This window comes from Rhinolophus hipposideros, assembly GCF_964194185.1.
Source record: "Rhinolophus hipposideros genome assembly, chromosome: 2".
Lineage (NCBI taxonomy): Eukaryota > Metazoa > Chordata > Mammalia > Chiroptera > Rhinolophidae > Rhinolophus > Rhinolophus hipposideros.
This window is the reverse complement of record NC_138048.1, coordinates 49,291,500-49,317,296: the sequence shown is the minus strand read 5'-3', so window position 1 is coordinate 49,317,296 and position 25,797 is coordinate 49,291,500. Positions and strand designations below refer to the sequence as shown.

General features: G+C 49.0%; 1 protein-coding gene across 2 annotated transcripts in view; it reads left to right on the top strand.

The window, feature by feature from the left end:
• The window catches only part of MYLK (myosin light chain kinase), a 238,424-nt gene that overhangs the window by 198,388 nt on the left and 14,239 nt on the right, over window positions 1-25,797 (top strand). For both annotated transcript variants that reach the window (XM_081066712.1, XM_081066713.1), the window contains exons 22-28: window positions 742-1,044; window positions 8,410-8,442; window positions 8,538-8,631; window positions 9,838-10,041; window positions 15,600-15,817; window positions 17,895-18,018; window positions 24,220-24,372. In XM_081066712.1, coding sequence (XP_080922838.1) covers window positions 742-1,044; window positions 8,410-8,442; window positions 8,538-8,631; window positions 9,838-10,041; window positions 15,600-15,817; window positions 17,895-18,018; window positions 24,220-24,372 — 1,129 coding nt within the window. The remainder of the gene's footprint in view (window positions 1-741; window positions 1,045-8,409; window positions 8,443-8,537; window positions 8,632-9,837; window positions 10,042-15,599; window positions 15,818-17,894; window positions 18,019-24,219; window positions 24,373-25,797) is intronic.

Here is a 25,797-nt window from a genome sequence, read left to right as displayed (position 1 = left end):
GCTACTATGGTTTGCTTTTAAAATTCTTTACCTTATTTTCTACCCGTCCTATGAGGAGTCAAAGAGGTAGGGTAGGAGTAACATTTTTGTAGTATAAAATCATAAACTCCTACAGTAATAGCTACTCAAGCCAGCCACTTTTCTAAGAACGTCTCATAACCACCTTGTGATCCAAGTGCTATTATGATTCACATTTTACAGATGAGGAAACTGAGGCACAGTAACAAATAGTGAATGGGGTCAGAGCCATGTGCAAACCTGGATCTGAGAGCTCACTGTGCTACGCTGCCCTTCAGGGGAGATGGCGTTTCCCAAGTCCAGAGAAAGTGAAGCCTGACTCCTAGTTATGTCACAAGTCACTAACCTAGGGCCTGAAGGACACACACACACACAAGCACTGAACTCTCTCTCAAAACATATTTTTGATGGGAAGCAGTCCCCGCCTTCTGAGCAGCTTCCTAGATCTGTTTACTCTGAGAAATATGTTTATGACTTGGGCAAAGTACAGGAAGTCATGACTTAGACACTGGAAAACTAGCCAAAAAAGAGTTTCTCTGAGCAAATAGATATCGGTAGGGCTTTCCCTAGAGGTGGATTTGTACATAGGTGTGACTGCCTAGCTGAGGGAACCAGAGTCACCCCGGGTTCTCTAGGGTTCTCGCCCACAACAATGCTAATTCAAAAACTTTCCTCCCTTGCAATTCTGAAGAGTTGGCTAATATTACTCTTTTTCTATCCCAGACAAACCAGACCCCCCCGCCGGCACGCCTTGTGCCTCTGACATCCGGACCTCTTCCCTCACCCTGTCCTGGTATGGCTCCTCATATGATGGGGGCAGTGCTGTCCAGTCCTACAGTGTGGAGAGCTGGGATTCGGTGGACAAGACATGGAAGGAACTAGCCACATGCCGCAGCACTTCATTTAACGTTCAAGACCTACTGCCTGACCGAGAGTATAAATTCCGTGTGCGCGCCATCAACGTGTACGGAACCAGTGAGCCGAGCCAGGAGTCTGAACTCACTGCAGTGGGAGAGAAACGTGAGGGTAAGCTGCCTTTACCTCATCAGTGGCTTGAAATCAATGTGCATGACTTACCTTGTGTGTGTACAAACCTGTACTGAGTGGTCCAGAGGAACTGGGAAGGGACCTGTGAGGGCTGGCAGAGTCTTTTGGGATCTTGATTTTCAAACTTGTGATGCTGATCCATACTTGAAAAGAAGTACATAAGTCCTTTCAAAAAACATTGAACCGGCAATTTTGCTACACTACCACCAGGGGGTGATGGTGTGTTCATCAGGCGCCCAATCCTGGAAGGCAGAAGCTCAGGTACACCTCAAGTTTCAACATCCCTCCTCCACCGTCCTCCCTCCTTCTCTTGCACTCAAATTTGAGTGTCTGCTCAGTGTCGGGTGCGTGGGACACAAAGAGATAAGACAAGGAGCTTAAAATCTAACTAGTGGGACAGCTGTGTAGACAGCTAGCTATAATGAGATGAGCTACATCGTATTCTAGCAGTATAAACAAATTGCAAAGGAGACACAGCAAAAAGCATGAATAATTTTGCCATGGAGGCTGAGGAAGTCTTCCTGGAGGAGGTGACACTTAGGCTGAGTCTTGAAAAACACAAGTTGGGTGTCCAAGAGGCAAGGAAGATGAGGAGAGGCAGTCCTCACAGAGGAAACAGCATGCGCAAAGATACAAAGTGATGGAAATGCTTGGCATTTTGAGATGCTTGTGTGTGGCCAGGACATATGCTGTGTGAGACAGAACAGAAGGAAGCAACACCGAAAGGGCGGTTTAGGTAAAATTGTGAAGTTCTTCAAAGATCTTCAGGCAGGGGATTGATATGATTTGATGTGATTGTTTGTTTGTTTTTAAATGTAACCTATTATTTATTTGAAGTAGCATACAGACTCCAGCAGGAGACAGATCCATGTGTTCTTAAGACTTTTGAAATGTCACCTTTGTTGGATTAGATTTTTTTAAATTCTTTTACTATATAAGTTTCAGGTATACAGCATTATACTATGACATCTATATGTCATATGTCATATACTATATGTCATATACTACGACATCTACAAAGTGATCACCACAAGTCTAGCTTTTTAGAAAGAGAATAAGGGGAAGAGTAGAGCTTTGCTACTACGCAAAGTGTGGTCTGAACCAGCCGTCTTGGGATCCTGGGAGTTTGGCAGAAATGTAGACTCGGCTCCCCACTCCGCTACTACCTTCTGAACCTTCATTTTAACATCCCCCACCCCTACTGCTCCCCACCCCACCCCCACCCATTGATCTGAAGCATATGAAAGTTTGAGAAGCCCTGGAATGGAGGCAGGGAATGAGATTGTAGTCAGTGAGACACCAGTTGGGCCTCTTGGTATAGTCCAGGAGAGGGATGGTAAGCATGAACTAAAGCCTCAGGAGGTAGAATAGACCATTCTGGATGACTTTTTGGTAGAGTTGAGGGAAAAAATTAGAATTAAAAAATTAGAATTAGAGTTGAGTTAAAAATTAGTTTAAGATGAGTCCCAGTTCCTGGCTTGGGTCACTGAACACCAGTTCAAGAGCCATTTAGAGGTTCATTATTGTGAGTCATGGTGGTTAACATATTCACACTTGCTATATGCTAACAATATGTTAAGTACTTTACATGAATCATTCCATGCATCTAACTCAAGGAAGTGGATTCTGTCATTACCCCATTTTACAGGTGCGGAAATGAGGTTTAGAGAGGTGAAGCAACTTGCCCAAGGTCACAGAGCTTGTAACTAGTGAGCTGAAGCTTGAACACAAAGCTGCTTCTTTGGTTAGACTGATAGAGGAGGTAGGCTGCCTCCCAATGCCTTAGAGGTTAGATAGCAGGGAGTCCAGGAGAAGACGGAAGACCTGGTTTCAGCGCTGTTGTGAAGGGACACCAAGGGAAAGAGCTCTTAGAGAGAGGAGAGCTTAACCATAGAGAGGACTGTGGGCGGCTGCAGGTCAGGGAGCTGGACGGGGCACAGGTCCTGTAATCACCATCTAACCAGAGGCATCGTGAGTATGGAAACTGTCATCACGATTTGACACCCTTCTTTAGTTTGAAAGCTCAGGAGTAAAACAGGTATTAAAACGTTGCTTTCAAATTAAATGAAGGCTCCAGAAAGAAACTTTGGAGGACGCCCATGAAAAACACAACACATTCACCATTTTGCCAGTGCAGCCCTACCTTGGGGGCCTTTGCCCAGGGAGTCCTAGAAATACACACAGCAGTGTTCCATGGTGGCGTGATCTGGCCCCCAGGATGGCCCTGGCCGGGCCTCTTTGCAGCTTTCATAAGGCCCACTAGCCACTCACAAGTGTGTGCTGGGCAAATGGAGTAACAAAACCACCATTGCTGTTCTTTTACACACCCTCCCCCCTTTGAAATGAGCAGAGTGGGGAGCAGGCTGGTTATAGTGGGGGTGCCAGGAAAAGCAACCAAGTTCCAGTCTGTATGTTTGTAGCATCTTACTTTCTTCACAAAGAGGACTCCCACCTCTTGGAAAAAATGACAGGAAAAAGGGTAATACTGCAGTGCAAAGATGTTCATTAACTGGAAAGGAAAGCTTCTAGGTCCTTTTTGGCATAAACCAGGAGAAACTGTAGAATCCCCGATGAACCCCATGCAGAAAAACAGAGGCCACTGAAGTGACGGGGTGTGGCTCCAGGAGACCAGGACCGCAGCTCCCAGGCTGTAGGGAGAGACTGGGGAGGGCTGGCTGGGACTAAAGTTCCAGGATGGTGTTCTCTCCTTTCTTTCCTGCAGCCAGCTGAACCCCCTCTGTGGTCCTCGGATTCTCCTCCTGGGGCCCCTCCTGACTGGGAGTAGACAAAAGGAAATGTTGAAATAGCCTGCCATCCAGAGGAAGGGTCCAGGCCACCCAGGTCTTCCAGACTGGAAGCTGCTCCCACCCCCAGGCCCAGCTGGATTATCCAAGGGAGAAGAGGGGGAGGGGCAGAATAGTTGGCCAGCTTCAGGCCTGAAGGTCAGGATGGAGGGCGGTGGAAGGGTTGGGGTAGGAGGTGAGGGTTCAAAGCGAATTCCTCTGTGGACTGCTCATATGCTTGTTAGTTATAACCTGGGTAGGTCATCTCTCTCTCCTTGAAAAGGAAAACGGCTCTCAGAGAAGTAGGGTGCATATGTGCACGTGTGTGTGTGTGTGTGTGTGTGTGTGTGTGTGTGCATGTAGGGGAGGGATGGGATGCGTGGTTATGGTAGGTCATTTCTGTGGAACCAAGTGGGGTGTGGTGGTCATCAAAAAGGCAGTGCTGGTTAACCGTCCCTCCACTAAGCCCAGCTAATGTTGGCTGTCACCTGCCCCCCGCTGCCACCGCTGCCCCTCCTTCCTCTGCCTTTGCAACTTCAGTCTTCTGCTTCATCCTGTCCTCTCAGTTCCACCCCCGCTGGCACCCCAGCCCACTCCAGTGGCCTCCTTATGCCCGAGCTACCCCTCCGAGTAGGATCCCCTCCCCATCTTCCCAAAACTGAGTAAACAGGGCCCCCGCCTCAACACAGCTGCCCTCTCGCACCCTACTCAGCTCTAACTCTTAAATCCACTCTGTCCTTCCTTGCTCCTGGTTGTAATTTGTTCTCGTGTATAATAGTTGTTAGCAAACAGCTGTGATAAAGGCTTCTTGCAGAGTTGGGACTTCCTTCCAACCCCGAGGGCAGTTAGAGATGCGAAGCCCCAAGGGCCAGAGGACCCCCTCACCCCCTCACTCACCCTGCCATGGGCTACAGCTATGCTGCCCCTCAGAGGCCCTCTCCGGCGCTGAGGTGCCCTCTAGTGCCCGCTGGGCGTAAAACAGTCCTCGCCAGGCCTCAAAGGACAGCTCTCTGTCCAGGGCTGACTGGCCACTTGTGCGGTGTGAGGGTCAGCTGGTCCTCTCCCAAACACCATTCCAGGGCAGTGATGTCCACGGAAATATCTCAGAGCCATCGTCCACGTAGTTCTTTCACTTAGCGCTTGGATCTCATAGCTTTCTGAATAGAAGATTTTGACATGTTTTGTTGAAGTCCCTCCTACTGCAGTTTAGCTCCTTGCTTAGTGGAGAGATGCAAATGGAATCGTTGCCTCTCTCATCACTACACCCTTTTATGCTTGAAGAGCGTGGCCAACTGAACTGTGGTCTTTCCCCAGTTCCTCTCCTGCCCCTCTCCTTGCAGCCAATCCTCCCAATAGAATGGAGGCAAGATGGAGGAGAAGGATAAAAAGAAAGGGAACCGTCTCAGCCTGGAGGCTTGGTCTGAGTTTCACACAGAGGAAAGTTTGCAGTGTACCACTGAGCCAGAAAGAGGGGTGTGAATTCCCTGAGAATGACCTAGGTCCCCACAATCAAAGCATCAGGAAATTCTGTACCTTGACTGCCAAGGAGAGAGGCAGGAGGTGACGGCAGGTGTGGTGTTTGTGCTGAGGGCAAGAAGGCTCGCTCTGCAGTTTCTAACTGGTGTCAAAGTGAACTGGAGAGGCCACTTCTACAACTTCATGCCCTCTTCAGGGCCTTCTGGGAAATGTCCCCAGGTGACAGGTCATTGGAAAGCACCTCGTGGCTTACAGCACTGCTGCTACTCCTTTACTAGGAAAGTCCAGATGGTTCCTCCTAAAGATGCCAGGCCCAAAAAGCCTGCCTTCTCTTTTCTTTCTCATCTTGCTGCTCAATCCACACCAGAATATATGGCATGGGAACAAAAAGGCAAGGGGTGCCTTGGCAGGTCAAACCAACCTTTGTCTCAGATAGGGGCACCATGGGTTGGGATGATGGGGGGGGTCTCCTAAAATAAAATGTTATTACTATTATTATTTTGTGTCGAAGGCTCAGTCCAGTGACTGGCATCCACCGTTGCTCAATGAATGACTGTTGAATTGATTGGAATCTCTTGCTTCCTTTAAAGCCCTGTTTGAAATATCATTGTTGAACTAACATCTATGGAACTTATTTATTGTTTTATGGTACCTCTTGAGATACGAGTTCCGTATGCCTACAGCCTTTCTCCTGTATGAACTATAACACGAAATTGTTCTCTCAAGTTATAATATTCATTAGTTGATAAAAGTCTATAACCCTAATCCCACCCTTGGCAATTGTGATTTTTTTTTTTTTGAATCATGTCTGCTTTAGACTTCTTTCCCAGCCAGAGAGGCCTAATGTTTTCTGATCCTTCACACATGGCAGCTCTTTTTCCCAATGGCCTTGCGTACCTCCTCCAGCTCCGTTGTGACTTTCTAAGTGCCAGTAGCCAGAGTTCCAGGAGCAGATGACCCCAGCCACCAGGGCAGAGTAATACTACCTATGTGTGGCCACTGCACATTTCCCATGACAGCTTTCTGTAGGCCAGAGCAGTAAGTTGAGAAAACGGGCTCCTAGGTTGAGTTTTAGCTAAATACCCTAGGGCTTGTCACCCTCCAAAGGTTAAATGATTAAATTCTCCCTGAACACGTGACTCCATTACTGCCTTCCAGGTGTGTTGCTCTCAGGTGCATTCTGTCGTCTATGAACTTCACAATGTCACTCTCAAGTCTCAAACAGATGATTTAGAAGACTTGATCAGTTAGGCTTACATCCTGGAAATATCTGTGAAACCGCTTTGCTAACTTGAGAGTCCCGTCTATCTTACCTTTTTTTAAATTTTTCCATGACATTTTCCTTTCTGTGACAAAATATTCCCCTCAATCCTACTCATGTTTAGTTTTCTAAAGTTAAACTTCGTCAACAGCATTTTAAGAACTCTAAACAAATCACAGCCTCTCTTGCTCCTGGTTACTTGCTTATAAACCCCCTCAAAACTCTGTTTCAGTAAGGGGTACTTACATCGTAAAAGGAGCCGCGTTACTTCTTCTCGGATTGTTTGCTTAGGTTTCAGTAATTTGTTCTGCCCGTAGCCTCAGAGAGAGGTTCACTGTCTATAGTTCCCAGAGGCACCTTCTCCCCGACCTACACCTCCATCGCAGACATGCAGCTTGCAAAACATGCAGAGCTCTGTGCATTCACACATGACCCCTCCTGGCTTAGCTGGGCCTGACTCACCCCTGCACCCCATCTGTTCTTTTCCCCCTAGGAAATTGTCCATGTGCTGTGCCTTTCCTTTCCTCAGTCTTGCTCTGTTGGGATTGTCAGCAAATCACACCCTTTCCCCAAGTCTTCTTCACACACCTGCACACACACGCACACATCTATACCTTTCAACTCCTTGTACTTCCTCTCAAACTTCTCGCAAGTCTTTGTCTAGCTCCTCAGGAAACCGCCCTTAGCTCCCTTAGCTCTGTGTTCTGTCAGCCAGAACACAGCCCACATCATGGCTGACAGGCTCCAAGCACGTTATAAAGCATGGCATCTAGAGCTAGCCGGGGACCCCAGATATCACCTAAAAATACAACCCCTTCCTTTTACAGATGAGGAAACACAGGGAGGTCCAGAAATGGAAAGGTACTTAGCCAAGGTCAAAAGTCTAAAGTGGCCCTAGAGGGACAAACCTATGCCAAGGCAAAGGAAGACACATCCAATGGAATATGTTCTGCCAGACACCTGCCCGCCTCCTCACATCCCCCATTCACTCCTGACACATTCGTGTTGCAACCAGCATGGCTGCTTATGCTCCTCCTCTTCATACCTCACAAACACCTGTGGGTTGCATTGTGTGATGTCATCCACCTACCTCCTCATCGTGTTCCACCATTTCCTTTAAGTCACAACTCAGGGGCTACTTCTTCCGAGACTAATTCCTCTGACTTTGTAATTGCCCTATTTTGTGTCACCTCCCTCCACTGTGTACTGTGACATTGTGTGCTTGATTATAGAACATTTGTCATGGGTGTTTCAAGTATATGTGTTTTTGCTGCTCCAATTCAGTTATAAGCGCCAAGAAAGGAGAGACAATGCCTGTGTGTACTTTGTTTTGTAAATCCATAGTAACTGCCCAAATACTGGGTCCGTGGCTAGAATTCTGTAAAAACGTTCAGTAAATAGATAAGGGGATTTGACACGAGCAGCAGTCATAAGTCGCTAACTTTCTTCAAGCCAGAGCAGAAAGGGACGACCATAGCTATGTGTCGGTGCTGAAAGTCAGTGGGACTGGCAGAGATGTGAAGAAGGGTGTGTCTAAGGGACCAGAAGTTAGGGAGGAAGGGATGGAGGCAGGAGCTAGTGAGGGTGGGGCCTGTAGGGTACGGGGCGCAGTGCCTGTCGGTGTGCGTGTGGCTCTGGTGTAGCATGGACTGACCCGTCCCACAGTGATGCCCAGAGCTCTGGGCTTGAGGGTCGTGTGCCTAGGGAGGCTGAGGTTGGACAAGCCCCCAGCAGGGTTTGCTGTTAATGGGCCTTCAGTACTAATCACCCATGTCCCCTCTGCCTCTCTTTGTCTCCCTCCCCGCCCGCCCCCCCCCCCCCCAGAGCCTAAGGATGAAGTGGAGGTGTCAGATGATGGTGAGTGCTGGCCACCTGTCCTCGGGCGGGCTCGAGGGGTGGGGGTTGAGCGAGGGAGCTGATGGCTCACACCCACCCCGACCCCCACCCTGCAGATGAGAAGGAGCCTGAGGTTGATTACCGGACGGTGACAGTCAATACCGAACAAAAAGTGTCTGACTTCTACGACATTGAAGAGAGACTAGGATCGTAAGTGGAGTGCGAAGTGCCCTGTGGGCCCCCAGCGTGAGGGCGGTGCAGGTCCCACAGTTGAACTCCATGCCTCGTCTTCTTGTCTTGTCCTGGGTTCTGCTGACTCCCCAGACTGAGATTCCTGCAGAATCAGAAGGGATTGACCCTGTCACCACCCCACAAAAGTGTCACTCACCCCGGACTCTGCGAAAGGCTTGGGAGGTCCTTCCTTTCCTGTGCCTCAGTTCTCCACACAGAACAGAGGGGACTGAGTCTGGGTCAGACTGTCTTTAGGATCCTCACGTGTGAGCCACAGACGGCAGTCAAGCCTGACCCGTGCTCACTGTTCAGCAGTTCCAGCTCTAGCGCTTCAGGAAAACACACACCCTTGAAATGCACAGCTGGCCGTTGCAGCTCACTTTATGAACTTGGACCGGTTTACTCTGAATCCTCCCTGGGGTGTGGACCCCAACGCTGAGCCCTCATCACAGCCACGCTGACCCCTCCAGCAGCAGGCTCCCAGGCTGGCTGTCTCACGCTAACGCTCTATCCCTGGAGGTTTGGGAGGTGGAAGGGAAAAGAAAGGGGCTCAGCTTTTATTCCCAGTGAGGGACGCCAACTTACTAACAGGCTGTGCAAGGAGCCTGCACCACCAGTGGGAGCTGTGTCGGGACCACCACAACCCCAGGGGCCCTCCTGAGAGTGGGGTAGAATGAAGGTAGCCACTCAGACGTGCTCTGTTTGGGGAAGACTTCCTCAACCCGACTTCCTGGGTCCCTCTGCAAGGAAAGGAAGAAAAGTCCAACAGCCAAGCTTGAGGCCTCCCCATGAAGGTGACAGTCCTGAAAGAACAGCAAGGCCAGCCAGTGTTGGAGTGGGGCATGCAGGGGCAGGCACAGGCTGAGGCTGACAAGTAATGGAGAAGAGAGTAGGTTTGCACGTCGTTGATCTAGAGCAGAGGCCGGCAGACTTTTTCTGTAAGGGGCCAAAGGGATATTTTAGGTTTTGTAAGCCATACAGTCTGTGTTGTAACTACTCCTCTGCACATTCAAATGCAAAAACAGCCCCAGACAATATGCCCACAAATGGGCATGGCTGTGTTCCGATAAAACTTTATTTAAAAAACAGGTGGGCCAGGTTTGTCCTATCAACTATAGTTTGCCAACCCCCATTTCGAGGAAAGCTTGGCTAAATTTGCCTTTTCTCTCCTCCTTTCCTTTGCAGTGGAAAATTTGGACAGGTCTTTCGACTTGTAGAAAAGAAAACTAGAAAAATCTGGGCAGGGAAATTCTTCAAGGCATATTCGGCAAAAGAGAAAGAGGCCATCCGGCAGGAGATCAGCATCATGAACTGCCTCCACCACCCCAAGCTGGTGCAGTGTGTGGATGCCTTCGAAGAAAAGGCCAACATCGTCATGGTCCTGGAGATGTGAGTGGCCTGTCACCTGGGCACTGTGTGCCTGGGAGTCCCTTCATGTGTCTGCCCCACTGTCAGACCCCAGCCCTTCTGCTGCAGGCAGGGGTGTGATATGCACGCTCCTCACCAGCCCCTAGGGCCACACGCTGACTACTCAGAGCGCTCTGTGCATGGCACTGGCCCTGCCCACGGGCCAGCAGCCCACTGCAGCGTCTGCTCATTTCCATAACAACAGGCAGATCTTTGAGGACCCCTGCCCTCCTTCTACCCTCACCTCCCTGTGAAAGGGCCAATGCTACCCCCAGCCTCCCTGGTTTCATTCAGGGGCTCCTGACCTAGAGGTGGATTTAAAGTAGGAGGTGAGGGACAGAGCCACTTCCTGACTAGTTTGAGAAAGAGGACGGGCCCGGGGCTGGGAGCTCAAACTTCAGGAGTGTAACCCTTGCTCCCATCCTCTCGCTGTGCTCTGCATGCCCCGTCCTCACGTGTGTGTAGTCTCTTGACTTCTCACCAGAGAATAGTGCTTACTGTGCTGGGTTGTACACAGGCAGGGGAACGGATCAGATGACCTCCAGCTAAGGCTTTCGTTTTCCATTGTTTCCTCCTGTCCTATTCCTCCACCTCTCTCACATCTGAGCTGCTGGCATGCATACACACACACACACACACACACATACGTACACACATACAAACACGTGCAAACATACACACACATACATACTGGTGTCAGTAAGCCCGCCATCCTCCACAATATCTGTATTTTTGAAGAGTTTCTTTTTTCTTCCTCTAATCTGAATTTTTAAAAAAATATATGATACTATCACATCAAAAAACATAAGAATATATGCAATGAAAACTCCCACTCCCACCCCTGTGCCCCATCTACCCTGTTTCTACCCCACTACCACCCGGAACCAAGTTTGCTGATTTTGTCCACATCCTTCCAAAGTGTCTTTATGAAAATACAAGCATATATCATACATATATACATTCGTATTTTCCCACCTTTCAACACAAAGGTAATTCATACTCACGATTCTCTACTTTGCATCTTTTCATTCCATGGCTTGTCTTGGAGACAATCCTGAAACAGTGGCCAGAGCTTCCTCGTTCTCCCTGCTCCGTGGGATGTCATCACATGCACCTGCCACAGATTCAGGCAATCTGCTCCTGATAGGAGGTTGGATGATTTCTAGGCTGTTGCCTTCACAGACTAGCAGTGTTTGTAACCTTGTCCGTACATCTTTTCACTCACACCTGTGTACATCTGTAGGCTAAATTCCCAGAAGTGTGGGAGTGCTGGATGAAAGGGTATGTGCCTTTGAAATTTTGAGAGATATTGTGCAATTACCTGCAGCATCCTTGAGTTATTTCTCCCCAGTTGTCAGGGATTGCAGTCCTTTGGCAAGGACGTATCAATATCTCGGTGTTCTTTCTTTCCCAGGCAAGGAGAGGACAGCAAGAGGCAACCCCAAGCTTGGGTGTGAATGCCTCCTCTCACTCTTAAAACATTTCGATGTGTTCCTTCCAGTTTACGTTCTGTAGGGAAGGCAGTAGTGGTTAATAGCAGAGACCGGAATCCGATAAAACTCACTTCAGTCCCAACTCTGCCTCTTACTTGTTGTGTGACCTTGAATAAGTTACTAGACTATGCCAAGTCTTAGTTTTATGATCTGTATAAGGAGGCTATAAACCGTCACATGAATAATGTGGGGATTAAATGGAATAACGTATGGCAGGCACAGTGCTCTGTCCTTGAGAGTTATTCTTAGTAGTATGATGCACTGACTTTTCCCAGACCCTGGCGTTTTTTTCCACTCTGAATTATTTTGTGAGCATGTTAACACACAGCTAGGTATTGTGGAACAAATCCCACTACTCAGGTTCTATTACTGTTGAGCAGTGATTTTGGAATTATTAAATCCTTCCAGTGAGGACAGATATTTGGATTAGACTCTCTTTGGGTTCCCAAATTCTGTGGAACTGTGTAAAAGATTCAAAGGAAATCTTCATTTGTGTCTTCAACTGTATTCAGCCCCAAACTCAAACTCAGCTCGCGACTTCCAGGAAAGATTTAGCCGTGTCTGTGGCCTCACTCGTTCCACCCTCACAATAGCCCTGTGGGCTGCAGCTTTTCACATTTATTCTGGAACAGGTTGCTTGGTCCAGGCCGTGTGGGTGTGTGGGGAACATGGAAAGAAATGTATTATCTTTAGAAGTTAAACCTTGAGCAAGTTCACAAGGGGGTGCAAGGAGGGGTAGAAGGCGGCCCAGCCTGGGTAAGGCCGGGCGGCAGGACCAGTGGGCAGAATACCATACTTAGCTTGGAATTGGGAGTTGGCAAGCTGGATGGAAAATGTTGGGAGAAAATGTAAGAAGGCTTCAGCTGGTCTGGCTTTCATCCCCCCGCCCCACGCCTCCCCCAAGGACAGGATCAAATCTTCCATGCACAGATGCCAAAGCATTCACCTGCACTTGGGGTAAGGAACTTGCCCCCTGATCGGAACTCAACCAAAGAAGAGACAGCAGATTCATACTCGATCTGTACTTCCCTTCCAGCTGAAACGGACTTGGCCATAGAGAGTGCAGAGGTTGGCTTCCAGAAATACAATTTGCTATTCTTGTTTGAGAAACTGAGATTAAGAGAAGGACAATGCCTGGTGACACAAAAAAATGAAAATGTATTCCAGAGTCCCAACCTCCAGTTCAGCCGCCTTAGATACAGTGAGAAATCAGATTATTGTGTCTTCAACCTTTCTGATCTCTGAGTACAGGACAAGCCCCTGTCACTATAGCAGCATTGCTCTGAGACTAGGGCTCCTTCAGGCTCCTGGCCGGGAGTCTGGGCTTGTTATTTTGGGAGTGCTCAGGACATTCCAAACAGTGGCGGGACACTGAGCACTGGAGCAGATGTGAAGTTTAGGGTGGGTCATCCATGGCCCATCTTACCTTTGCACTACCTTTGGCAAAATTTATCAAAGAACATCCAGCTTGTTGCCATGAGACAAGGAGTTAGAGAATCTGGTACCCAGTTGCCTAGACACCATTCCTTCTGGCTGCCAATGAGGGCTGGCAAGTTCTACAGTTTGGAGGATAAATTAGATCCCTTGGGATTAGGTATCCTTGGTAGTAGGTTCATTCATTCATTCATTCACTTATTCACTCGCTTACTCACTATTATTAAGCACACATTTCCTCTGGCCCAGTCTTGGCCCTTGGCATTATCTTGATCCTGGGTGGTGGCTTGTTTCCAGCCAATGCTTTCCACCTATAGTCTTCAGTGTTTTGAATAGAAACCTATAGAACGATTAATCCTATTTGTGTAATCCCTTCCATCCTAGAAAATGGACCATAAAAACAGTTTTCAAAATATATTAAATATATTTGAGTAGGTTTGAACCTTCTTTTTTTTTTTTTTTAGAATAAAGCAAATTTTCTTTATTTAAAGATACAAGTGATGGCATAACGTTTGAAATTTTCAGTCATTTTGATGTCCATCTTTGTATTTGATTTTCATATCTTCTAAGCACTATTTAGATCATTGCAGAAAAATATTGTAGGTGGGCCAGATAGAAGGTAGTGTGGTCTGGTGACAGAGCACTGGATTAGGAGCTTGGAATCCTAGTCTTGCATAGGGATTTAGAATGAGTGACTCCAAGACGTGCCTCTAGTATGTGGATTTAGGTTTGAACCTTCTTGAACCTCTATTAAATAGGTTACCTCTAGAAGTGCAATAGTAATTATTTCCAGGACTGTGATTTCTACTACTCATTTCCTCAGATGTTCCCAAGGGCACTGCAAAAAAATGGTTGTTTGCTTTTTTCAGAATGACTTGAGGTACTTACTAAAAATATGAATTCTCAGATTCCTCCCAAGATTTTCTGAATCAAAATCTCCAAGAGCGCCAACAGGTTCTTTAAAAAAAAACAAAAAAAAAAAACAAAACACACAGATAATTAACATTATTGAGCACTTACTATGTGCCAGGCACTCTTCTAAGCACTTTAGGTGTATTAACTCACTCAGTCTTTACAGCAGCCCTGTGAGGTGGTGCTATTTTTATCTGATCTTACAGATGAGGAAATTGAGGCACAGAGATGTTTAGAATCACCTGTGACCTAAGAACAGAGTTGGTTTGACTAGGAGCCTGGGTGGAGAGCAATCCAAACGGAGGGCTTGAGGATAGATCTGCCACCTGCTGGCCACCCAAGGACCTCCATCTTGGTTGGTTCTAGAGGGTCGGTTCCGGCGCCCCCCAGCGGCCATTGACCCAGAACGCTATTTCCCAGCTTAGCATCCAGAAGTGACAGGGGTTGTCATGTGGTGAGGAAGGCCAGCCTGAAAGAGGCTGTGGTATGCTGGGCCCCATGGTGCGCTCCTGTCTGTCTCTCCCTCGGGGGTCAGTGACAAGACCCACTTGGTGAAAATATGTGCTGAGCACCTACTGTGTGTTGGGCATGAGGGTTTACAAAAGTTTCTTCATTCCTAACAACTCTGAGGTAGGGACAGTTAAAGAAACTAGGGCTCAGAAAGGTTTAGAAATTTGCCCAAGGTCACATAGCTGGTAAAAGGTGGAGACAGGATTCATACTCAGTCTCTCTTCTTCATGATGATTCTCCTTAGAAAAGGGAAGGAAGGCCCCTGGGAGAAGACTGGCCCAGAACAAAGCCACCCAGCCTTGTTCAGCTGGTAGACCTACAGGCCGTTGTAGAAAAGAGTTTACTGATGTCTGGTCGCTACATAAGTTACTAAGGAGATACTTCAAACTTTCTGAGCAGTGAGCAAGGAGGGTGGGTCCAAGGGCTGGCACGGGAAACAGAGAGAACCCGTGAAACTCAGAGAGCGAGGCTGTGTATTTGCACTGAAGCGTTGTAGCCTCTGGAGCAGAAGATGCCAGCTGGGGGCCCCAGAAACACCGTGGCCAGGATCCAAAGTCTATCCAGGCAGGAAGGACGTACTGCACTCTCAGCCTAGGCAAGGGAGCAGGCGAGACAAGTTAGTTAAGGCTGGAAGGAGTAAACTGATCCTACAGGCCTAGCCAGAGGGAACAAATCAATTACAACTATGAGTATAGTGGGTTATATACAGCCAACGAATTTGCTGAGGCTCACTATTGAAGATACTTTTCTGATCCTGTGAGTATGATTTTAAGCTTCGATTCTTATACTAAAAAACCTGGCTGGCGTACAAGAATGATCGCTTGCACATCTATAGTCATTTGGGGAAAGAGAACTGCCTGGAAGTGACCGTTTTGCTAAGGTCATCAAGTGTGGCTCTCTCAGTCCATGACCACCTCTGAAGCTACCCAGCCTAGATGCTTCCCCAAATCCCCTAACAGCTCAGTGGGCATAGGCAGTCTCCCCCAGGCAGGAAAGCAGGAGGCCTGGGCCCTCCCCACACCATGGACGACTGGGACTCAGGAAGCTGCAGGAAGTGCTCAGCACCTCCCTATCCTGGGCTTTCCTGCCAGTGTCCCCGACCCCCAGCCTGCCCTTGGCCGGACTCCCTGCCAGCCCGGGCTCCGTGATCCTGTGGTCACGTGGTCCTGACCGCCCCTCCCCCTCCCCCAGCGTGTCAGGGGGTGAGCTGTTCGAGCGCATCATCGACGAGGACTTTGAGCTGACGGAGCGGGAGTGCATCCAGTACATGAAGCAGATCTCGGAGGGGGTGGAGTACATCCACAGACAGGGCATCGTCCATCTGGACCTCAAGCCCGAAAACATCATGTGCGTCAACAAGACGGGCACCAGGATCAAGCTCATCGACTTCGGGCTGGCCAGAAGGCTGGGTAAGGCCGAGCCACCGCTCCTGCTGTCCTGTACCTGTGGTGGCGACGGCGCCTGGGGCTGGCGCCACATCCTGGGTCCTAGAGGGGATGCCCAGTATTGCCGTTAAAATCAGAGACCCTGGAGGCGGCTCGGGTTCAGATCTTGCCCCTGTCACTTCCTCACGGTGTGACTCTAAGTCTCGAATTTCTTGTCTGTGAAATGGGAGGATAGCAGTCCCTCCCTCACAGAGTTGTTAGGGGGATCAAATGAGTTAACGTAGGTAAAGTGATAAGAGAAGCGCCTTGCACATAGTAAGCACCACGTAGGTGTTAGCTATTTATTATTATTATTATTATTATTATTATTATTATTACTATTATTATCCCCTCCCGTATTTTTCACATTTGCAGCATACTGTAGTTTCCAGAGCACTGTCACATGTTTTTTCTCATTTGACTCTCACAGCAACCCGGTGAGGTAGGCAGGGCAGATTTTATGAGCCCCAATTTATAGACTAGGAAACCGAGGTTCACAATAGCTTTGCCCAGCAGGTCCCACCACGAGCCAGGGGAGGTACCGGGGCTGGAAAAAGGACCCCGGAGCCAGTGCAGGCGTCTGAAGCACATCTGCCATTCCTGCACTGGGGTGCGGGTGGGAGGGGTGATGAGAGAAGGCGGTCAGGGCCTTCGTACCCAGCCCTGAGGTCACCTCACACAACGCCTAGCACCCACCCTGCCAATATAGCCCTTTGATGTCTCAGAAATTGAGGAAACAGTCTCCCCTCTCCCTCCTGACCACTGCCCTGTCAACAAGGAGCCTGAGGACTGGTGCAAGCTGGCCTTTCTTTCACTCCCCTGCTGGGAGTTGATGCCACCTGGGAAATCTCCCAGGATGCCCAGTCCTGGTTAAGGCCATGTGATTCATAAAGAGGAAAGTGAGGCAGTGAGGTCCTGCCAGGCTGTGACTCACCTGGTGATGGGCAGCCAGATGCTGGGCGAATGTGCCTGCTCTGCTCTCTCCTGCTGACGGCATGGCGTGGGGGCCACGGCTGGTTTGTGAGGCCTGCCTTCGGGCAGAACCACTACAGTTTAAACAAATAGGGTGCCATTGGCCTGAGGAGCTGGCAGTGTCTGACCCAAGGAACACAATATACAGGCTCCCTTGATGAGGGGATATGTGGGGACAGGGTATCCACCAAGACCCAGAGAACTGGGAAGGTTAAAATGGAGCAGGAACGGTTCAGGTTGGAGCTGGTGCAAAGCTTCCATGTCCAAGGGTCATTCAATGCTTTGCTTTAGAATAGTTGTTGTGGGCTCTGGATTTAAATAAGACCAGGTACAGCCCACAGGCCAAAGGTGTGCCACCCCCTACCGCTGATGAGTCCTCCAGGAGCTGTGAAAGCTGGTACCTATGTGTATACTTCTGGGCATCTCTGGTCCTTTATGGCCCAAAGGCACGACCTTGGGGTTAAGGATTTTTCCCGACTCTCCTCCCAGCAGCTCCTGCGGGAGAGAGATATGATGCTACACATGGAGAGGCCGTGGAGTAGGGGGGCATGGGTCAGCAGTGCAGCCACCTGGGTTTAGGGCCTGACCACCACTATTAACTGGGTGGGTGTGTCATTCCACTTCCCTGAGCCTCGCTGTCCTCTTCGGGGACATAAGGGCCATACCTCCCTCTTAGGGTTGTCGAGAATATTAAGGAGGAAAGTCCTTGGAAAGCAGGCAGCAGGGTTCATAGGATATCATGAATGGTAGAGATGATTGCCAAGCACAAGTCATAGCCCCTGCGCCAGGGCATTCATGGCAGAGAGAGAGAGACCGGAAAGAGCATTCAGAGGCAGGGGCTTTAATGGCCTCCCCTCCCCCCACCCCACTGAAGACACTTGAGGTGACTTTGTGGTTTGTCGGTTTCACTGGTGTGTTGATGCACTTGTTTACGGGCAGCCCAGTGTCTCTGTGCCATTCTCAAAGGAGCGAGCAGCCAAGCGCTGGGCCCCGTCCGTGTCCCTCCTGGGCACGCAGATGAGGGCGTTCGCTTAGCGTGGGTTGGCTCCCGGATGTTCTGGCGATTGATCCCTCTCCATCCCGGTTACAGAGAATGCAGGGTCTCTGAAGGTCCTCTTTGGCACCCCGGAGTTTGTGGCACCTGAAGTGATCAACTATGAGCCCATTGGCTATGCCACGGACATGTGGAGCATTGGCGTCATCTGCTACATCCTGTGAGTCTCGGGGGTCCCCGGGGAAGGGGGTGGAGAGCCCCACGGGGGGTCCCCAGGCTGCCCTGAGGTTGAAGGGGCCAGGGTGGCTCATGATGGGGAGCCCGCCTCAGAGTTAGGAGGGTGGCAGGCTCCCATCTTAACCCCCAGCCTGCCCTTCTCGAGCTCCCATGAGGTCAGCAGCTCACATCCCAGTCCTATAGGGTCTGCGTTCTGGGGACCCTCGCCGTCCCTGCCACCTGGGGCCTTTGCGCAGGAGGGCGGATTGTGGCTAGTACTGTGTAATTTACCTGCACTTGTGTCGGTGTGTCCGTAGAGAAGGAGGGAGGGAGACCAGGTGCACATCGCCCATGGGCGTCACCATTGTCTTCAGAGGACAGCACCCCATCCTCACTGCAGAGGGACCCCAACTGCCAGCCTCATCTCTGAGCCCAGTATAGGGGACAATTAACAAGCACTTTTTTTTTAATTTATTAGTTTCAGGTGCACAAGACAAGGTAATACTTAGACGTTCATCATTTATATCCCTCCCACTGTGAACCCTCTCCCCCCAACCACAAAGACCTCAGTGAGGCCAACAGACAACAGAAAGCCACGTGGCAAAACTGGGAAATGAGGCAGAAAATACAAAGTCATTTCAGTTAACAATGTGGGAGAAAAAAGAGGGGAGGCCAGTGATCTGGACCAGTGCTCCCCAAACAGTAACATGGATGAAGCACCTGGGCCTCTCCTTAGATTGCAGGGTCTCATTCAGAAGGTCCAGGGGCCCTGAGGGTCCGCATTCCCAGGAGAGTCCAGGTTGCCCAGGCTCTAAAACACACCCTGTTGGTGGGATTGCGCTGGTTTAATCTCCGAAGCCTCAGACTGCAGTCATTGCCTCAGAGGCAGTCCTGGAACGTGTGTGAGAACATTCAACTAAGGGATGGCCTCCCAGAAGGTGAAGATATGCATGCACTCATTTTGAAAAAATATTTTTTGTTGCTAAAGCAAAAGGAAACATGAAGCATTTTCCTAGAAACTTTGAGGAGGAATACTTTCTTAAGAATACTTTCTTAGACACCTGGACTCTTCAGACCCCTGTGAGAAAAGCTCTTGGTGACTGCTGCACTGCCAGCAGTCTGTTACAAGTGCGTTAGCGGAAGTGGAGTGATTTTGTGTGCAGTATGGCTTTCTCACGTGCTCAGGAGTTTTACTCTCACTGTGGACCTTTTGGACAGCCTCCCTCAGTTGAATCTGTGTCATGGGTTCTGTACCCCAGAAAGTCATCCCTTTCCATGCCCAGCATCACTCCCCCCACCACCACAACCTCCCTCAGATTCAGCAGAGAAGGCCCCTGGCCAGGTATTTCCTGACCCCGCCTACTCCCAGAGGAAGGGAGCTATGATTAAACAAAACCACACCTGATTCTGGAGTCCTGGCTTCTTGGTCGAAAGAAATAGCAAGGCAGTGGGCCCTGCCTGCCCCTTCAGGGGCTGCCGCAGGCTGGATGGTGCTCACACTGGATCTTTGGCCCTGGGTGAGACCTCTGACCTTGAGAAACAGTCTTTGGTCTGCTCACTCTATTCAGACCCAGCTGTCCTGGGACCTGGCTTGGTCCCTGGGTCCCTCTGCAGCCATCAAGGAGACTTATCTTATAGTCTCCATTGGTTTTCCTACTACTGCGGGAGTGTGATCATCTGCAGCCATGGATTTTCACATGGGCTCTTGTTTAATCCTCACAACAAACTCGGGAGTGGGTCATGGCAGGGATTCACTCTTCCTTTGGCATTGAGGTGCCCGGAGCCAAGGAATCCCACATGGCTGCCCACTTCCCACAGTCCTAGAGGGTGACCAGCCATCCCAGTTCACCCAGGACTGACAGGTTTCCTAGGATACAGGGAAAGTGCTAAAGCAAGGACAGTCCTGGGCAAACCAGGGCATTGGTCTCCCTAGTGGTCAGGGACAGAGCCGAGTCTAGACTGCTCAGTTAATTGTCACAGTGGACACACCCACATAACCTCTACCCAGATCCTAAACCAAACACTACTCCCAGTTATTATCCCCCAGATGCAACTATAATCCTTGTGTCTAACGTCATGCGTTCCTTTTGCCTGTTCTTGAATTTGCTATAAATGAAATGGTACAGAAAGGAGTGTCTGGCTTCTTTGGCTTAGCACTGACTGTGAGACCGTTCGTAGTACTGTGTGTGGTGGGAGACTGCTCGTCCTCAGTGTGGTAGTCTACTGTGCAAACATCGTCCCATTTATAATCCAGTCCACATCCACGGCTTTGGGACAGATTCCCGTTGAGGCTGTTGCCAGGATTCTGTACAGGTGTGTTGGTGAATATATTTATGCATTTCTGTTGGACATATCATTTAGAACTACAATTACTGGGTCATGAGAGCACTTTATTTTTTAGGTGGAGGAACATAGTAATTTGGATAATATGTTGTAGTGTTTACTAGATTACTTTTAAAGCTAAGACCAGGAAATAGGGAAGAGTTTTTGAAATGGGGAGAACGTAACTTTTTTTTTTTTGAGAAAATGATTTTGAAGAGTAGGGCACCCTCTGGAAGGTGTTTGGGCAGGGGGTTTGAGGAGGAGGGAGGCGTGTATGAGGCAGGTAAGGAGCAGGTGTGAGGGAGGCTGGTCAGCTCTGCACAGCCGGCTGCAGCCCCCCATCAACACCCACTGCTGTGGGCCTGTCTGCCCTTTGGAACTTGTCCCGCGGGCCCTCACAGTGGGGATGGAGGTCTGGGAGGTCCCCTCCCCAGCTCACAGCAGAGCACGTGGTGCTGAAAACCCGCAGTGAGAGCCAGCCAGATTGCTTCCTTTCAGTCCCTGCTGCACAGAAATCTGGAGCTGCTTTTAGACAGAAAGGGGGAGGACAGAGACATAATTGCCTTCAGCTCAAAACAATCCTTATGCCGTATTTTGGAGTGGCACACTGGTCCCCTTCAGTTAAAAACAAGGCGAGACTAGGAAGAGAGGTGAGTGGTTGTGTTTTAGTGCTTAGGTTATTACGTGCGTTGATTGGGTTAATTCCTTCTATAAAAAGATACCGGATCCTTATGCAAATTCGGGCAATAAACGAAAGTCCAAAAAAAAAAGTTTTGAAAAAACTTCTACAAAATCCCACCACCCAGAAACAGCATTACTGCAGTTCGAACAGTCTCTCCGTCATCATGCTCTGCATATATTCCAGGTTTTATTTTAGAAACATATTCTTTAGTAGGGAAGAAGGGGGGGGCGGGGACTCAGGCAGGCCTGGAGCCAGCCAGGGATCAGGGGGTATTTCAGATGGATGGGCTGCCAGGAAGGACGAGAGCCAGAGGCCAGAGGCCAGGGGGCTCTCCCTGGCTGTGAACATTACAGAGATTAAGCCCTATCTTTGCAGGATTACAGTTCCTAATTAGGAAAGAAGGTTTACAGAAGGGGCCCTTTCAGCATTCCACAGCAGGCTTGTTTGCTTTTTCTGCAATCTTTTGGAATACTGCAGGACTTTCCGTCCTCTGGGTTTCAAACAGAAAATGTAAAGACAGAAGGAAGCAGAAGGCTGCCAAGCAAGAGCCAGGCTGCTGCTTTTTTTTTTTTTTTCTGACTTGCAAAAGGATTTATTTCCCAGTTTTCAATTTCTCTGAATTATACTAAAACAAAAACTTTATCAAGACTTATCAAATCATCATTAATTTTATCTATTGCCTTTCAGAAGCATCTGTTTAACCTGATATACGTAGAAAGGTTTAGAAAAATTTGACTACCAATGTACCATTGTTAATATAATATTTTAATAACATTCATTTATTATATACTGGCTGCTTCTTGATGGGGCTAGTTTAGGTCTGTTCAAGAACAAAAATTCATTGGCTTGTTGGAATGGTTCATGAATCAGGCATCCCATCTAATAAATATATGCTCCAAGTGGCTGTACAAGATGGAAGGGTTTTATAGGCAGAAGGATGGGACAAAGAAGTCAGAGCAAAAGAAAAGAAAGGATTATATCAGGCCAGGCACTCTTCCTTTGGGGAGCAGAGAACAGCATGGGTTTTATCTTGCCGAGTACCTCACTAGTGCTAATCTGGAAGTTTCATGTTGTCCGTTTAATGGTCACATTTCTAGAAGAGGTTGAACTTGCAAATGTCTTGATTTGCTATGGTGAGCGAAAATGACTCCATTTTGGGCCTGTTATTTTTTAACAGGTCACACACAATCACAGAGATGGGAAAGCTGGGAGCCCCTAGGAATTCAAACCCAGTACCCTTGGTGTATAAAAGGGAAAACTGAGGCCCAGAGAAGGAAAAGGAGTAGCATGTAACAGTGCAGACTTGGGGCCTGATAAACTCCCACCCTTTCCTCATTGTAATGTGAACCAGAAGGATGATCTCTGCACTCTTAAAAGATGAATCGGTGTCTTGCTTTAAGACACTTGAATGCCATCTACAAAAATCTGTTATTCAAAAATGCAAATATATTGATTAGAGTGAGACAATTCACATTACAAAGGCTTTCTTCTTTTTACAAAAGGTTTTACCTGTGGCAAGCTTTCATCACAGTATTTCAATGGGTTTTGTTTTCCAAAACTTAGTTTTCAGGTATGGCTGTATTTCCTAAGCCAAGGCCTCTTGAGGGCCAAAACAGCTCCAGAAGCGTTTGTGTTAGTTATTGTTTATGATGGTGGATTCATAAGGATTGGGGGGAAGGGACCTTAGTGAAGCCTTTATGTGGGGGGTTGATGGCTTGACAGCCCCAGATCCATCTCACAAGGCTCGGGGTCAGGGCAAAGTGAAAAGGCGGGGTGACTTGTTCAAACATTAGTAAGAATTTCAAGATCACAGCAGAAGAGCATTAAAGCAAGAGCCCGGCCTGTTTAAGGGTGGGGCCTGTGCAGCTATGAGGCCAGCCCGAGGTCAGGGCGAATGCGGGGTGGATGTTAGTGGGCAGAGGTGAGAGGTGAGCCCAGTAAGCCAGACAGCTGCTCTATTCAGCTTTGAGAGACTTTACCTTCTGAATTTTATTTGGCTTACGCTGTTGGTAAACGAGTCATCCCTGAGGCAGTGGGGGTGAACTGTATACAGAAAGGATAACATCTGTGGTCATGGACCCAGCTCCTTCCTGTGGACAGGGCCTCATGCAGGTCTGCACACTACGATTTACTTCATCTTCATAGAAATATTTGTGTAAAGTGGCAGTTAAGATACACACTCTAGAGAGAGATGCCTGGGTTCACATCTCGCTGGTTGTGAATCCTTGGGCAAGTTATTTAACCCCTGTCTGTGCAGCAGTTTCCTCATCTGTTAAACTGATGAGGGAGTTACCTGCGTTATAGGGTGGTGGTAAGAGTGAACGAGTTCATCTATTTTAATTTCTTTGTCCAGTGTCCTGGCACATAGCACATGTTTGATAAATGTTTGCTGCCGTGACGGTGATGATGGAGGAAAAAGAGGAGGAAGAGAAGTGGAAGTGGTGATCCGTCTATAGTTAAGGAGCAGGTTCTCCATTTTACAGAGGAGGAACCCGTGACACACAGATGAGGGGAATTGTCCAAGGTCACCCAGCGAATACACAGGCTGTGCCCTTTCCTCTGCCATGGTACCTCTTAGGGAAGCTTTTTTGGGGCCTAAGTGCCTCAGGCGTACTGCACTCAAGTGCAGATGGACCCCCAAACCCACGTTGCTGATTCAAGTCCGCCTTTCATGCACTGTGTGTGCTGGGCCCTCGCGTTGGTGCTGACAAGTATGCAGACGAGAAGTGGAAGGAAGTGCGACAGACAGGTGCAGTGTGGGTGCCATGTAGCACGTGCCCATCCATCGTGAGGGGGGCAGGAGCACAGGGACCTTGCCGAAGCTTCTTTGGGGCAAAGTTGTAGCCTGGGCTTTCGGCAGAATAGCAGATGGAGGCAGGGCCCTGCTGTGTACTATGTGGACATCACAAACCGAAGTAAATTCCTCCGTCTCAGCCTCACAGGCAGGTGGTGTCAAGAGGCAGGCGGCACCCCAAAAGTACAGTGAGCCCTGAGAAGAGGCTGGGCCATAAAAGCCTGGGGAGCCAAACACCCTCTTCTTTCCATGGGTGGGAGGAAAGACAGGCACAAGGGCATTTGGGGTTGCAGGGTTTTGCCAGCCCGCACCTTTGACCCCAGTTAGCACTTGAGGGGAATTGTCCCACCCTGCCCGCCCTGCCACTCCCACTCCCATTCACCTGCTCTCCTGTTCTTATCTCCCAGGGTCAGTGGACTTTCCCCTTTCATGGGTGACAATGACAACGAAACCTTAGCCAACGTTACCTCAGCTACCTGGGACTTCGACGACGAGGCGTTCGATGAGATCTCCGATGATGCCAAGGATTTTATCAGCAACTTGCTAAAGAAAGATATGAAGTAATGAGTTGAGATTTCAGCTTCCCCACTCCCTGGACTGGCGTCCAGAGGCAGGGGTTTCCTTTGCCTGTCGTGGGTCCCTCTTTACCTGAGGAGGGGAGGGTGGGCATTGTGAATGTGGGGGGAAAGGAAGGGGTCGCTTTAGAAGTACCGAACCTCACTTGAAAAGCAACACTTGGCTGAGTGTTGCAGGGAGAGTGTCAGCAACATTTACTTGAGGTAAAGTATCTCAAAGCTGAATAAACAGCTTTACTGCTTATTATATATAAATAATGATGGACCCCTTTATTTTCCATATACAGCTGTGGCCTGTAGAAGCCCTGCTGAAACCTCAGCCCCTCTTCAGGGTTACACAGGAAGTATCCTATTTATGAGTCGTCATCATATCCCCAGACTATTCTGGTTTGGTGTTTTTCATATCTAAATTATTTAAGAACTGCCTCCCTGAATGCGACCAGGTCCCTTTTCCCACTGGCCAAAGTTAGGCTGTAATCCCAGACCACTGGGCTTAGCGCTCTCCCAGCTCCATCTCTGTCCCCCCATAACAATGTAGACTGTGAGGTTCCCCACCTCTGCCGTCTGGGGCTGCCTGTGGCCTGCCCAAGTTGTCAGTGGATGAGTATATAAAACAGTCTTGAAAGAGTGGGAAGCCAGTGTGTTTAGGTGTAGAGATGTCCTAAGGCAGTGAGGAAAGATCAGACACACAAGACACTCAGTAAGTATTTCACTGAAAGAAGAATGGAAATTGACGTTGCCAAGGAGACTAGATCTGAGGAGGTGAAGGTGGAGGGGGGCTTGAGTATAGTTAGATAGAATTCATTGCTGAGGACTCTCCTTGGTGAAGGGAATCAGCTGAATTAAAGCAGGAAGGGGAGAGGGGCAATGTGTGTGTAGGGAGAGCTGGCCTGTTCCAGGAGAAAGACGTAATGGGGGTGTCAGGTGAGAGCAGCTGGCCTGTTGGGCACCTTGCCCACTCTGTAAACAGGTGGCCAGACGTGGCAGGGCCTGGCTCCAGGAATCCCGAGGAGTAGTATTTAGAATGAAGAGGCAGTTACAGGCTTTGCCCGAGAAGGGTGGTGTTGAAATTGGTGTATGACAGAGGATGAGAAGGGAGGGGCAGCCCAACTCCAGAGGTGAGCAGAAGTCACCAGGGGACTTTGTGGCCTAGATTTTGCCCCGTCCGCCTGACCCACAGATTCCCCCTGAAGCTGTTGGCCATCTTGCTTCTGACTGGGAGAAATCCTGTTTGGGACGGGAGAGCGCAGTTGCTAAAGGAACAGTGTTGGAGGGTCTCTTTCTGTCTGATTTTCTGGTTACCCATGCGTGCACCTCTTTGGTAAAGTCTTCTTTACCGTCTTGGGACCAACTGCTCCAGAGGGTACAGTCTACACTCCTTGACAGTGATGTCTTTTAGAGTTTTACTGT